Source organism: Anguilla rostrata, chromosome 4, assembly GCF_018555375.3.
Source record: "Anguilla rostrata isolate EN2019 chromosome 4, ASM1855537v3, whole genome shotgun sequence".
Lineage (NCBI taxonomy): Eukaryota > Metazoa > Chordata > Actinopteri > Anguilliformes > Anguillidae > Anguilla > Anguilla rostrata.
The window spans coordinates 13,926,350-13,941,374 of record NC_057936.1 but is presented as its reverse complement, the minus strand read 5'-3'; the positions used below and the strand labels follow the sequence as shown (position 1 = coordinate 13,941,374).

General features: G+C 39.9%; 1 protein-coding gene across 2 annotated transcripts in view; it reads right to left on the bottom strand.

The window, feature by feature from the left end:
* pou6f2 (POU class 6 homeobox 2) overlaps positions 1-15,025 on the bottom strand; it is a 132,316-nt gene that overhangs the window by 9,643 nt on the left and 107,648 nt on the right. For both annotated transcript variants that reach the window (XM_064330810.1, XM_064330809.1), the window contains exons 8-10: positions 9,082-9,291; positions 5,830-5,998; positions 929-1,097 (exon numbers count right to left, since the gene is read on the bottom strand). In XM_064330810.1, coding sequence (XP_064186880.1) covers positions 929-1,097; positions 5,830-5,998; positions 9,082-9,291 — 548 coding nt within the window. The remainder of the gene's footprint in view (positions 1-928; positions 1,098-5,829; positions 5,999-9,081; positions 9,292-15,025) is intronic.

The window sequence follows — 15,025 nt, the reverse complement described above, 5'->3', positions numbered from 1 at the left end:
AAGGGAAATTGGATCCCTGGAAAACCATTACAGTAAACTGTGACTGAGTGCACTGATATTGGTGGGAAAAAAAAGAAATAAACTGGCTTCACAGAAATTTATATTTTGACTCAGTATTTTACTGGTCTTTTCTATCATAAAGGAATTCAGATTAACTTGTGTTATATTGAGATTTATGAGAGAAAGTAGATTACACATGCTTAAACAATGTACCTGAATATTGATTAAATATAGTCAAACTTCTTGGAAATATTTATGTACATTACAGAGTTGTAGACATTATTATTTAAAAACCACCCCTTTCCCTTATTTACTTATTTATTTCTTTGTTGTGCAAATGGCAATAGACCTTTATTATTAACATGCCATGCATGATTCCTGTAATACTCTAGGCAATGCATTTTGTAGTGATATCAGTTTAGTTTAAACAAAAATAATGCAAAGTAGGTGAAGATTTTGAACAGTTCTTAATTCCAAATAAATGCTGAATCCAGATGAATCCATTTTAGTGTGTATTGGTTTCATCAAAATGTTACAACAGTGAAATATTTATAATTACTAAATATTTAGAAGTTAGCATAAAAAATGAGCACTGCCACGGATGTTACTGCTTACACTGTACCAGATGAATGATTTGTACACTTTAAAAATATTATATTTATAAACATGGTTTTCAGTATGTATATGTACCAATCAAGCAAAAGCAAAAGCACAACGTAATTTATATTTAATTTATATTTTATATGGAAAATAACAGTAAATTCTTATTTTACAGAGGAATGACAGCATGTTAGCATTAACTTATAAACAAACAGAAAAAAAACATGAAAGTGAACAGTCAAACTCATATGAAATATAAGAGTAAAACTCAGTAGCTTACATACTGAGCCAAGAACCATGTGGCTGGGTTGCAGTTAGTCCTCCTTACCTGCAGATGGCAGACTGGCTGTAAGCAGGTCCCTCGGTGGCACTAAGGGCCTGGCCCACCTGAGTTTGCGTCAGGCCCAGGGACAGGCGGCGGATCTTGAAAGCTTTGGCAAATTCGCGGATCTCCTCCAGGTTGACCCCATCCACTTCACTAGGAGCGGTCTGTGGATCTGTGGAGATCCAGAGAGGCGTGCCTCAGTTACATATCACAGAACATTGCCCAGCTTAGGCACTTGTCCATTTTGTTCATGTCACAGCTGCTTTTTGCTATTTGTAATGAAAACTTAATAGCGTTTGGTTTAATGAGCAAAAAAGTTGGTGGCTCAGCTCAGACTCACTCAGGGTCACACAGAGGCAGTAGATTGTTAGCATTCCAGTCGAGTCTTAACATAAATGTTCAACTTTTATGCTAAGCAAATTATGTTATGTGTTATGTGTGTTGTGTGCACCTGCATTTCATATACCGTTCACACCTTGCTTAGAAAGGACCACTGGCAAATTATTATATTATTACATTTGTCAGTGTACGGTATGTGGAAGGGAATAAATTAAATATAACATATATGTTATGGTTTCATGAGATCATGCGTAGCACTTGAACTGTGGTACGATTAACAGTTCAAAAATAAGCTCCAGTTTATCTCTAGCTTCAATTCACCCGTTCCACTCTATTGATTTCCTTATTCAACATGGCCGAAATTTATTTTGACATTTGATCTTTATTTATTTTTTTTACTTTTCTCTGGAAGGCTTTCTGCATAGCCTAACTGATGGACAGAGATGTGGCTCAGCACAAATAAAGCCTGCACTGGGGCAGTGAACCGAGCCCCTTCAGGACTATATTGTACATTCCTTTTTACCTTTGTGCATTCCAGTAACATTCCAGGCTGGCCAGAAGTAAGGGTAAAAGCAAACAGTTTCGACACAAAATGGTTTTCTTGATCTAACCTTTGACACGCAAAGCACTACATTCTATCACACAAAGGCAGCATTTCACCAAATATAATAATTGCGCTGCATTAATATCTGCCATTCTTAACATTCCTCATGTATCAGTGTAAAAAAAAATAGATAGCCTGAAAATAAAGAGCATGAAAGGAGATCTCAAAGAAGAGCATTTCTAAGTGCACCTTTGAAATGGTTTTTACGTTAACCCACGTCTCCTTGGGTGAATCGATCCAAAGAAATGCTGGATTTCTTTGTGTGTCATATGCTATATGAATCACTGGGTCTAAGAATAACAAGAATCCCTCTGCCAAACGGAATCCGTCAAACAAAACACAAGAATTAATGTTACAAAGGCATTCTTTGTAGATGGAAAAAAAACAGGTCCTATTAAAATTCATGAATGTAGGAACTATGGGGCAGCATCGCTTTGACATAGTTATCCAGTCTGCATGAGACATTACATTTTCTTGTAACTAGACTTATATCAATAATTTCACCAATTGGTTGATCAATTTTGGCAAATATGTATTTACAGATTTTATGAATATTATGTTGTATATTTTCTTTAATTTTTACATTGAAACAGTCTTTTTATGTACTTTTTTCACCTATATTAGATTATATTAGATTGGATTCAGGTCATTGCCTTTTAAGACAACGAAATGCGTCCTCTGCATTTAACCCATCCTAATTACTTAGGAGCAGTGGGCAGCCACAGTGCGGCGCCCGGGGGCAAATTCCAGTGTTGTACTGAATCAAATTTTGAATAATATGCAGAGCTTGTAGAGTAACTAATATAATTCCATAATTATTTGGGTTCATCTGAAGCCTTCATAGTTTGTATAAATAATGACAAGCATGTACTACGTCAAACCAATAGTTGACGCAATAGTATGTAAGTCTTAGTTTTTATGTCAGCTGGAGGGAGAATAGGTAGGCGTTAGACTTCTTTGCTTGTTAATGTATTCACATACTTTTGTATCATGCCATACTGCCACTGAAAAAACCCACATCATTCATTAAATTAATTAAAAAAGACACGTTTGAAATATAACTACTATCTACCAAGAAATTCCATTATTTCTTTCCAAATGAATTGCAACTGTAATGCACATGGTCCATATGTATTTAGCAAATGTAGACTTTGGCATATAAATACTTACCCTTTGTTACGTTTTAACCTAATTAATATTAATTAGACTTCATGAATGAGTGTTGACTGTGCCTGTGCCCAACTAAGAAAATCAATAAATATAAAAGTAAGCCCATGTAAATCATTCATGCTGGTGTATTATTAATGCAATATTCTTTCATGCGTATTTAAGGTAAAATCAATAGGCAATTGCTATCTCATCACCCTTCATTAATGACACTCTCTTCTTCTGTGGCTATAGATGAGTGAGTTTGAAGGATTCTCTGCCCCTCCTCTGGGGTAGAGACAATGTAAACAGAAGTTGGGATAGTTGTTGTAATCAACACATTGATAGCTGCAGCTTCACTGCATCAACGACAGCTTTGTAAATAAGTTCCTACAGGCAGTTTTTTCAAGTGAAGGACTGTTGGCAATCCACATAATATGCTTATTGGACTGGTTCTCAGACAAGAGACATTTAAAACAGTCAATCAAATTCACTAGTTGCCAGTTTCCATTATGTTCTCCAGTTCATCTGAAAATTGATACTAATCTAGTGAAAAGCATAAAAATGTTTTTTTTTTAAATTATAATAATAATAATTTTTTAAAATTCAATATATATTGATTTATGCAAGTTAATAATTGGATCAACAAGATATGTTGTCCTGTATAAGGTTGAGGAAGTTTTTGTGCCTTTTTATACCAAATTATTTTATACATTTATTTAGAAATGATAAGGGCATAAGATAAGATATTGTTGTGTCACGTGATAACCCATTAATGCAATTGGTTTGTCGATCTTAAGACACAACTTTATAAAATTATTGACAACCAAATGAATGTTTCTCTTTCGTACATGTATAAAATGTAAGTATGCATATAAATACAAAAATCGCAATACTATATGCCTGAATTTTGGAAAATCACTGTCAGTCATTATGCCACACCATGGTCAAACAGTATGTTACAAAAAAAAAAATTAATAAGATGTCTTGGTTCCCCTTAATGATTTTAAATGCAGTCTGCAACACAATAACTGGAAAGGATATCAGTTTTGAAATGTGCGACTACAGATCATTTGCGATACACAGTAAGATTTCCCGTGTTAATTCAATTCTAACAATGCTAATTCAACTCTTAACAAATACCATTTGGTCCCAATCTGGAATGTTGGACCACATGTTATCTGTTAAGAGTTGTAATAACAATGTTAAAGTTGAATTACCACTAGACTTTTTACTGCATATCACAAATGAACCATACCAGCTTTACCTGTATTTCTGCAAATACATAGTGCTCATGTCTGCATCTGTTTTTGCATTGGAAGGATTGCAACTGGTATATTGCAGCCAGGTCATGCTTTGAGCACTCAGAGCAAAATATGTGGGTTTTACATTGCGTTTTACCTGGAAAAGTATAGGATAAATAAATGATAATTATATAAAATTGACAGCATATATAAATATACTTTTTCATATACAGTAAAAGCACTTTACAGTGTCCATTCACCATCCTTCACAAATGCAAGCCTTTTTCCCCTGTATCATATGTACAGTAATCGACTTCTGAGGCATGAACTACTGGTCACATGATACACATTCACATTCAAACTCTTGCAACGAAATGAAATTTTCTTGCGGGGTCCAGATTGGCAATCAGTTTATGATCGTTTTTTATTTTTTATTTATTTATTTTTGTTGTGGTTTCAAAACATATTCCCTGGTGTAAGTGCTGACCAAGGACAAACTCTATCTGACACACGAAGCTGAGCCAGAGCAGTAAATTGATGAGATGAATAGAGAACGCACAGGCATTATGTATGTTTTGACACATGGAAAATAGTCCATTGCCCATGTCCATGCCAGATTGATCAATGCCAAATCCTTTTTATTTCATTCTGAACTCCATTATGGATGTCTTTGAAATGCAGACTTCAAGGGAATTGCCCGTGACAAATGAAAATTTATCTGACTGAAAAATAAGGGGTTTTTTTGTTGTTTTTTTTCTAATGTTTTTTATTTTATTTTTTTTAAAATACCCTCACTTTATTGACAGACTTGGGCTGCATGATTTATATGGCTGCACTGAGGACTGTAGCTCTTTCTGAAAATCTCTTGAAAAACTTTTGCATTCAACACAGGCACAGAAGAGTGTTTAGTTGCCTCGAATGTCATTACAGATGAAGAGTGAATTATGTACTGGTTCTCAATACAGCCACCAGTCTGTCCGGTAGAAGAGGCACTACTCACTGCTAAACTGCTCAAAAACTCCTTTTATTGCTATAGTATGCTTGCAAAAGTTCATACTACTGATATTGTTTCACAACCTAAGCAAATACATAAACCTATTCTGTCATAACCCAAGTACACAATAGAGAGACAACAGTTAATACAAATCAGACTGACAGTAATGGACTAGGATTAAAGACAATTAATGTCTATTTACACTTTTTTCTCTGTTAGCAGGGTTTCATTAACATTTTCTTATCTATTATGTTTCGTTCAATTCATAACCTGTTGACACAAGAGACCCTACAGATGGAGATAGGGACAGGGTCAAGTTTTTTTCTCCACCTTGTATTACTGATGATGACAGCTTGCTGATGACAGCTATGTGCTCTTCCCAAATGTTTTACATGATCTGAATCGTTCTGTATTTATCTTGGACAAAAAATGTCAATTGTAAGACCTCACAAAAAAAAACAAAAAAACATGTATGGTTATGTGTGTGAACTGTATAAATGCAAGTATGCATGAAGATTTTTGGACAAGTGCTCATGTGTCTTTTGGAGGAGATATGGCAGTTGGCAAAGATACTCACTGCTGACCAGCTGCCCAACACTGAGGGCAGATGAAGAAGAGGAGCTGGAGGAGGAGGAAGAGGGCTGACGCATGGGACTCTGGGACAGAGAGGCCTGGCTGTGTGGCAGGTGGAGGAGGCTGGCCTGGGAGGATGCAGGGCCTGTTTGTCCCTGCTGTGCCTGAGGCAGCTGTGGACCCACACAGATACAGGCACAACCAGGGTTATCATGGCTTCCATTTTAACAACATTTGCTGCCATTTTAACAATGACTGCTGCCATTTTAATGACATCAACATGCTTACCAGGGTTATTTACCACTGATCATCAATGTTATACAATGTTTTTGTGAATTGAAATCAGAGGGCTTTTAAATATTCCCTTCTCAAAGCCTGTAGTAAATTAAATGGGAAGGCACTGTTGGACATATCCTCCCTTAATAATCCTTTTATCTGGAAATTTGTTATTTTCATGTGCTCAAGGCATGGGACAGGCATGAAAAGACATTGATTATAATAATGTAATATCATATACAGTATGTTATCTTTGTAAAACAATAGGAACAAATCCTTAAAATCATTTTACTGGGTTATTTAGTTTTGTTTTTAAATACATTTTTATGTTTTAATAAATGGCTCAATCATCCAAGCACAATCAGTGACACATTTGTAATTCCGCAGCAGCTTTGCAAAGGGTACAATTTCAGCGAGTCACTCTCAGCTATTTCAATTGTGTGCGTACGTGTGTGTCATTTCCTTTCGGAGATACAAAGGAAAGTTGAAGGAAACATCAGCACACATCAGTGGAATGGGTAAAGAAAACCTCTTATTCTATGTGAAGAAACCCAGCGCCATTAATATCTCCACGCGATCTGAGCTTGTCGTCGTACAGTGAGACAAAGTGTCTTTTTCACTTATCTGTGGAGGCGGTGATGGCTCCAAGCCCCGCAGGAAACATTTTGGGGACAGTGTGCATCTAAGTACGAAAAGCTCTTTTCCGTTCATAAACCTCGTCCGTCGGTCTTTTAAAACAAGCATTGCATAAGAGACATGACTTCTGCATTATTAAGGACCGTTTGATTCCAATGTGATGAACTCTGAGACTCGGGGACGGCTAATGCTTCGCTAATGCATCTCTGCAGGGATCGTGGGTAATGCTCTGTGAGAAAAATGGTGGCTTGTTATGTTGCGGCGAGACAGGCTACCGTCGCCAGCTTGGTATCTGCAACTTGTATCACAGATGTTTTCTTTTCCCCTATGTCGCTGTGCCATTGTGTCCACTAATTACCGGGCAATTTTAGTGGAGGTCTTTAGGATAGAGGAATTACCAACAGGGACATTCTGAGCTAGGAAAACATCCAGGCAGAAAATATTCATAGCGCACGGTACATCGCATTCCACCATCAACAGCGCCGCGTTTCAGCTGTAAAACAATGCATTTTCATGTATTATGCACAAATAAATTGCACCTACAAGATCAAGCTGATATCCTCTCACTGTAAAATGAAGGGTGGATCTTTTTGAAAAAGTAGGTTGACTTTTTTTTTTCCCCTTCACCATTAATTATATTTTCTTCAGTGGGTGTTTGTTTGGGTGGCAGGGGATGTCAACAGTGTTGCTCGCGCTGTCAAAACTCTTGACAGGCTAGAGGAATCATCTGGCATTGCAGGGAATGTTCCTGACTGCTGTGCATGAAAAAAAAAAAACCCATAAATTATAAAAATGACAGATTCACGAGCTGCTTTGAACTGCAGGCAGATTATGGTTATTTGTTCTTTTCTTTCTTCTTTATTGTTAATGCAGGAACTTTTCTCAACAATGCAATCTAAATGTAGACCTGGTGTCACGTAAACCGATACTAAAGTGCCCTTGAACATTGTGTGCTTTTGTAGGCAATGGGAATTTGCCACACACAGCAGTCCTGTAACTTATTCCTCTGCGAATGTGTAAATACAAAGATTCATGCTTATATCACAAAAATTGTTTTTGTTCACCTTTTTTAAAAACACCTGTTTATGTTTGTTTTGTGTTACTTGCAAGAAGAGCAACAATGTTTCCCTTTATAAAGCGCCTTTCTTGTTCTGTACATAAAGGGCAACATAGTTCAGTTCAGTCTTTGGTTGCGTTGCCTATTTACTGTTTCATTTGCAATACTTTATTCAAAATAATTCAGTTAAACTCTTCTCACAAAGCTCACGGCCCATAGTTGCACAGTGAGCGGTTTGAGCAGATTGAAAGTTGTTTTCTAGTGTCTTTTTACGCAGCCGCTGACTTTTTAAAAAACTTGTTTTTCAGCGTTCAGTAGCATTCGCCTTTGACAAATGGCCTACTTAGACACGACCGTGCCGAACTGCATTAGAGCCGCAAAGACAGAGAGGCTCATATTTCTTAAAATTTGTGATTATGGAGGGGTGCTTTTTTTTTGTGGGAGGAAAAAGACGGGCGGGGATGGGAGTGGAGGGTGTGAGGGTGGGGGTGGGGGGGTGGGCGCGTTTGGGTTTTAAGTACGGTGATGAAAAGCGCTGTTTTTCGCTGTGCACTGCAGGGGCTCCCACGGAGTGCCTGCAGCTCCGTCTGAACGAGGTTCTGACAGGCGCTTTACGCCGAGAGAGAGAGAGAGAGAGAGAGAGAGAGAGAGAGAGAGAGAGAGAGAGAGAGAGAGAGAGAGAGAGAGAGAGAGAGAGAGAGAGAGATGCACGAGACTTGCTAGCCTGCTCCTTATTGCCAGCCCATGCTTTTTATAAAGGGGGGAAGGGCACTTGTGGAAAAAACAGAGTATCTTATCAGCATGTTGACAGATTTCAGAGCCTGTAATCTCACTGTCTTTTTTTTTTTTTCCTTTTGCATGTTCCTGTAATCTTAACTGCTTGTGTCAAGACTGTAATTTGGAACAGATTTATTGAAAATGGCTGTTTATAAACACTGAAAGCGATAGAATTTTCAGTCTGGCTATGATTTAGAGTAGAAAAAAAATCTTCAACTTGTGTTTACAAAGTGACTATGACTGGATGACAGGGACTAAGAAACTGGGTTAAATGAAGTTATGAACAGAATATGAATAAGCTATTCAACATTGTAGCCTTATAAGGCTAATATTAATTAATAGTAATCCTTTGATTACTGTAACCAGAAAAATAGTTTGTGTATTGTATTTGTCAGTTTGTGTGGGCTTTCATGTGTGTATATACGTGTGCGCGCACGTGTGTATGTGTGTGTGTGTGTGTTCATGTATGTGCACATGTGCTAGTGTGCATGTCTGTATGTGCGTATCTACCTGTTGTCCTGGTTTTATAGGTGACAGTGTAATTCCCTGGGTGTTGATGACTGGCAGGATCTGGTTGCCAATGACAGTGGCAATTATCTGGCCTTGGGCATTGGTCAGGAGCTGCGGCATGATTGGCTGGACCTGCAGCCCTGGAGTCCCGGTCCCTGATTGGCTTGAGGGCCCAGCAGAGTTTGGCATCAGTGGGATCGTTCCAATGATCTGCAGCAAAGAGGGAAGAGAAAGAGAAAGAGAAAGAGAAAAAGAGAGAGAGAGAGAATAAATGACCACACTCAGAATCCATTCATTAAAAATATATCTCACACGACAGCAATTTCAACAGAATGGGCACACACTCAATTTTATTCAAATTAATTTAAAAGTGAAAGTATTCCACTGAAAAAAAAATGGCACTGGTGAGCTCCATTGCGGCGTGTGCACAATGGGAGAAGCACCGCAACGTGAGGGTCGGTTTGCTCCTGCGGCCGACCGCCACCTCACCGCGTCTCCGTAGCGACGCGCGTCAGCTGGGACGCGGGAAAGGTCAGCTCCGAATACCTGTCTGTGTGCTGGTGCAGACCACTGACCCTATCATCCACTGACAGGGCGAGGTAAGGGGGGGGGGGGAGGGAGGGGGTCCTGATAATGGGACGGCTGAGAGTTCCCCCTCCCCCGTGCCCTCTCATCACTAATTCAGTAAGCGGGATCCCAACCACCCCCCCCACCCCCCAACCTCATCTTCCCTCCTCCTCTCCTCCTCTTCGCCTCCGCTGAAATAAGGAAGTGGAGATCAAAGTGTGCAATCTCAGAATGTCGCCAGGGCCTTTTAGCGGGAAGCTCAGAGGTGCGAGAGATAGAGCGGAGCCAACATGGCTCCGGGGGGGGGGGGGCTTAGTGCCTCTTGACAATGATGAGGGTTAATGCCATCCAGAGGCTCTTCCTTTGATACGGCCCATCGCTGCTTCGGAGATTATTATCGATACACGCGGCGCTACGAGGCCTTGGAAGTGTGCGGCCTGCCATTATGCTACCAATCCAGGCTTTTGTTCTTTAACACCGCACAAAGAGGGAGATGAGACTAAGCTGAAAAGCACTGCAGGGTATTTCTAAAGGTTTTTTAAAAGAAACGGGTCTGCGTGCATGCTTATGTGTGCATATATAAACAATATTTGAAATATAATGCTGTAGATAAATTAGCATTGAATAGTTAGCATTGCTGCTTTCCATATCATTGCAGCTGTGTTAATCGTTTAATAACAGCAGTACCGTGTCTGAGCACTTTCAATGAGATTCTCAGGACATAAATAACCAAACATAGTGCTATTGCACTGATGCTGTGCTAGGTGGTGCTGAGAACATAGGATTTGCAGCACCAAGGAGTTTACTTTTTGTTGAATATGTGTAGCAATTACATGTTCTATTACAACGTCTCCTGTGAATACATTTTAAAAGTTTTTAACATAAAATAATGTTGTTCATTATACTGCACTATTGTTCCTTTTTGATCAATATTTCCTTGGGATTTCTTTGTTTTTTTATGTAGATACAGTACATTACATTTACATACAGTAATCCCATGTTAGACAAATAAATACTATATGGTTAAAATACTGTACAGTGCCCTTGAAATCAGACAACCATAATTATGGATCGTTTATGTATTTATATCAAAGCTATTTGTTTATTTTGCGCATTATCAAAATTAAATTCAGAACCAATTCTCTTTATTGTCATGTGTGCAATTCATACGTGCAGATACAGATTGCAACAATTGATATGTAATAAATTATAATGAATCAAATAAGCAAAATAAAGCCCAATTACGGAAATGGATAGATAGCTTTATTTTCCCCTGTGGGAAACTTTATTGTGTGACAGTTTCATTAAAGCATGTACAGCATTGTAAGAAATCTTTGTATAACAAAAACCGTAACAGCAAAAATGACAGACGGCGAAGATAAATTATACCAAGACGTTAACAGTATACATGAGCTGGGGATTTAGTCCTAAAGTCAAAATGCTTGAAATGAGATATTATTTTATTGTCTGTTGTTTATTTGTCCTGGGATTATTTTGAGAGGAACAGTGTCATGTACGGTGTGAAGGGTAGACAATGAAAAGAACAATGGCACAAAAGATGCTCGTGAGGAAAGTCACAAGCCAGGGTGTTGCTATGCACTCTGTATGAGGGACTGTGTGACAGTGACTCTACCCCGAACATGCTCCATCCAATCCACAAGGGAGCTACTAGACAAATAATAATATCACAAAGAGGAGGGATGTCACCCCACCACCGTACGACCAATTCAACAGATTCTGTGACTGAACATAATTCTAAGTGGAAACTCATAGTCGTGTGCAATCAACTGCTTGACTTTAAATCTGTTCTGTGCTATTTGTTTCTCTTGCTCATTAATGTAAGTTTATTGTGGCGTGACTGGTGTATGGCTAAACAAATTAAGGATAGAACAGATAACCAGACTGCAGGGGAAATCTTTCTTATTATAAGTTGATAAGGTGCGTTAATATCACACCTAATAACCATTTTTTTGGAAAAAATATGTGATTAAATTTACATTTTAAGAAAAAAAGTAATTCATATTAAACATGTCATTTATGGTTTCCTGCTACGTAATTATTTTAAATACATCTTGCAGTCGCTAACCACATCCCAACATTTCATCTGCATGTCTTGGTTAAGAGCAGCGTTGGTAGCACAAATATGGCTTTCAAATATACTTAAAATTGACAACAAGTATTTCAGATTGATAAGCAAGCGACCATACACACATCATATTTCACTTAATGCCAGGCAGCCATCGCAAGTGGAGGTCTATCTAAAGGCTGCTGTCATAAATGCAACACGTGCAGCAGTTTCTGCAGGCAGGGAAGATCCTATGAGTGGAGGCCAGAGAAATCGCTGGGACCGCCATGTTGGGAGAGTGGATTGTCCAAACTATACTGTCTCGGTGTGCTGAGTTGTTACCGATGCCTCTGTCTTACAGTAGTTAAGACTGCCGTCCTCAAAGACATGACTACACACTGCATGGGCATATCCAGCATAGGCTACCATGTCCACAAGGGGTTAGTTATGGGTTTTTAAGTTCATAATCGTTTTTGAAATAATAATGAAACTTTTACTTCATGCAAGTGTCTTTTTTTTATGGGGCGACATAGCTCAGGAGGTAAGAGCGATTGTCTGGCAGTCGGAGGGTTGCCGGTTCAAATCCCGCCCTGGGTGTGTCGAAGTGTCCTTGAGCAAGACACCTAATCCCTAACTGCTCTAGCGAATGAGAGGCATCAATTGTAAAGCGCTTTGGATAAAAGCGCTATATAAATGCAGTTCATTTACCTTTTTTTTTTTTTTGACAATCTTTTAGTGTATCTACTCCTTTCTTTTTTGCAGTATAGTAAAGAATGATCAAAAGTTCCATGCAATTAATTCAGATAAGAGCTGACGCAACAGGCTAGCTCAGTTCAGCTTACGCCACTAGCCGCTTCCCTCAAATCTGCAGGATGTCCTCCGTCTCATTACGGTAAACCAGGAGCCGTCAGAGGGGCTGCGCTGCCCGTGGACGTCGGGGAGCGTATCGTTTGCATACGGCTGTTCGCACAGCCACTCTTCAGCGGCTAATTTGAGCTGATTTCCCAGGCCCCCCCCCGGCGGCCTGCCTGCCTGCCTCCTCCCGCTCCCGGCTCTTTGACATAACGAGGAGGGATGACTGGGGGAAAAAAAGGCCGGTCGGCGATTTGTAATTCATCCCCGCCACGGCTCATTTGCTTACGTTGCTCCGCATTAGGAAAGAGATAATTTATCTCTCTCTCTCTCTCTCGGTCTGTGTCACTTCCCCGACTTCCACTGCCACTTAGCATATTTTATTGCGCCGACTGACGCTCATGTCTCCCGACACCCGCTTTGCATGCCTGCATAGCCGAGGACCTGCTCCGCTCAATTATTCATCCTCCAAGAACTACTGTAAGTGGCAGCGCTACGTCCACGTAGAGAAGCAGGGCCCCGTCAGTTCCTCTCCGTCCCTCGCCGGAACGGTACTCCCTTTCGCGTGTCACTTTCCTTCTTACATCACCATATTTAATTCTGCGGCACTTCCCGCTATCCGGATCGACAATTGTTACAACTTTACACGCGCTGAAACGCACTATCCATTTAAACGCGAGTAGGCGAATTGCGGCTGTTGAGAGGCGGTTATTTTCTCAATTCTAGAGAAGCACAACGCCTTTATGAATTTGATGTTATGACCTGCAGGTCCCAGAGATTTAACCACCTCCCCTCCGCTTCCTGCCGCTCTCTTCGTACTCGTCACTGAGCTCCGCCTCCCCCCTGCTTCATCTTCGTAATCCTTTTCCTCACCATCAGAACTCTCTTCACCCTGTGTTGTTGCGTTATTTTACAGTCCGGATTCTCCCGATTTCTCATCTCTTTCCACAAACCAGAACTCATTAAGAATATTCTGCTTTGGTTTCCATAGGAATGTCACCCCACGTCTCAGGCCCTGACAATCTGTGATGCTAGTCATGGTCGCCAGGCAATTTTCTCTGCCCGTTTTCTTTCTTTTATTTTTCTTTTTGAAGGGAAATGGACACCGATACCGGAGAGAATGCCAATGCCAGTATCAAAGTGCTCTGAACTTACTTTATATATATTATTTTGAAATGGAAGCAAAAGCATTCACCGTTCTGTTCTTTATAAATCGTTCACTATTAGATCAAATTTAATGTATATATCTATCTGCTACAAACCAGAAATTATTTTTTGTCCTCTGTAGGGGACACAAGTCTCTGGTCTTAATCTAAAGAATCATATACTCTACTACTCTGAAACCTAGGCTACAAGGGATATTCAATAAAAATAAAACAATTAATAGTATTTCACTGTAATATTTTTTATTTTTCTCATCCAAGACATTTGCCACCCAAAAAATGAAATTAAAATGAGTTAATTTTGTGTGGGCAATTCTATTTGCAGGGGGGTACTGCTGTTGCTCCTGCACAGCAGATTTAATGAGGTGGTGCTCTTGTCTGGAGGTCTTGGAGCAGGCAGTTCTTGGACTGTCTGCGTCTCCTCTGTGGGGCCCCCAGTGGCTTCAAAGGAAAGCATGGGGTGAGGGAGATAAATGGTGCCGCACAATGGGGATTCAGAGGGATTTCGGGGGGAAGTGTGACGATGTGACACCGGGGGTTAAAGGTGCGCTCCGCTGCGCTGTACTTTGTGAGGGCGGCTTGACTTTTTCGTGTCCCCATTGAAGGAACCCTCCACCTCCTCGTTCCTCAACCCCCTCCCTCCCCCCCCCCCTCTCCGTGGAGTTCCGGTGGTCTTTTCATAGGGTAGAGTGAGTCCAGAAGTCACTAGGCTTCAAATGACAATAACAGCAGTAGAGGCTTATACAGGTGAGGAAGAAAGAGGGAACAGTTGAAGAAATATTTCCTTTGATATATGTGTATCTCTTCTCTCCGGCTCCTGAATGCCCTGACTCCTGCATTCAGTGCAGGCTGCCAACTGAGTCAAACAGCGTGGTTCTTTTGTGAAACAGACAATGGCCTACTGGGTATTGAACAGAAGCTATCAAATAGATTTGTTTTCACAGTGTGACTCGCAAGAAATGTGGCCTTATCGACCTTCCATTGGGAAAAAAAAGACTTGATAAAAGTAATTAGTGGACAAATGTTAAGGCTACAATTTTAAGGCCTGATATAAACAGGTCTTTGCAGTGCTCACCGTGGACACTCATGACAAAGAGTATACATTTCACCAAGGTTTGGTTATATTAAGCAATGTGAGCAGAGACTAAAATTGTGAGAAGGAATCCGTGTGTAATTAAAGGACCGTTTACCTATGATTTAGTGTGCTGTCTTGCCTATGTAGCATTCAGACAATGTGAGATGGCCTACTATTGTGAATAAATGCATTGGATCATACCATAACTCCACAATATGTGTG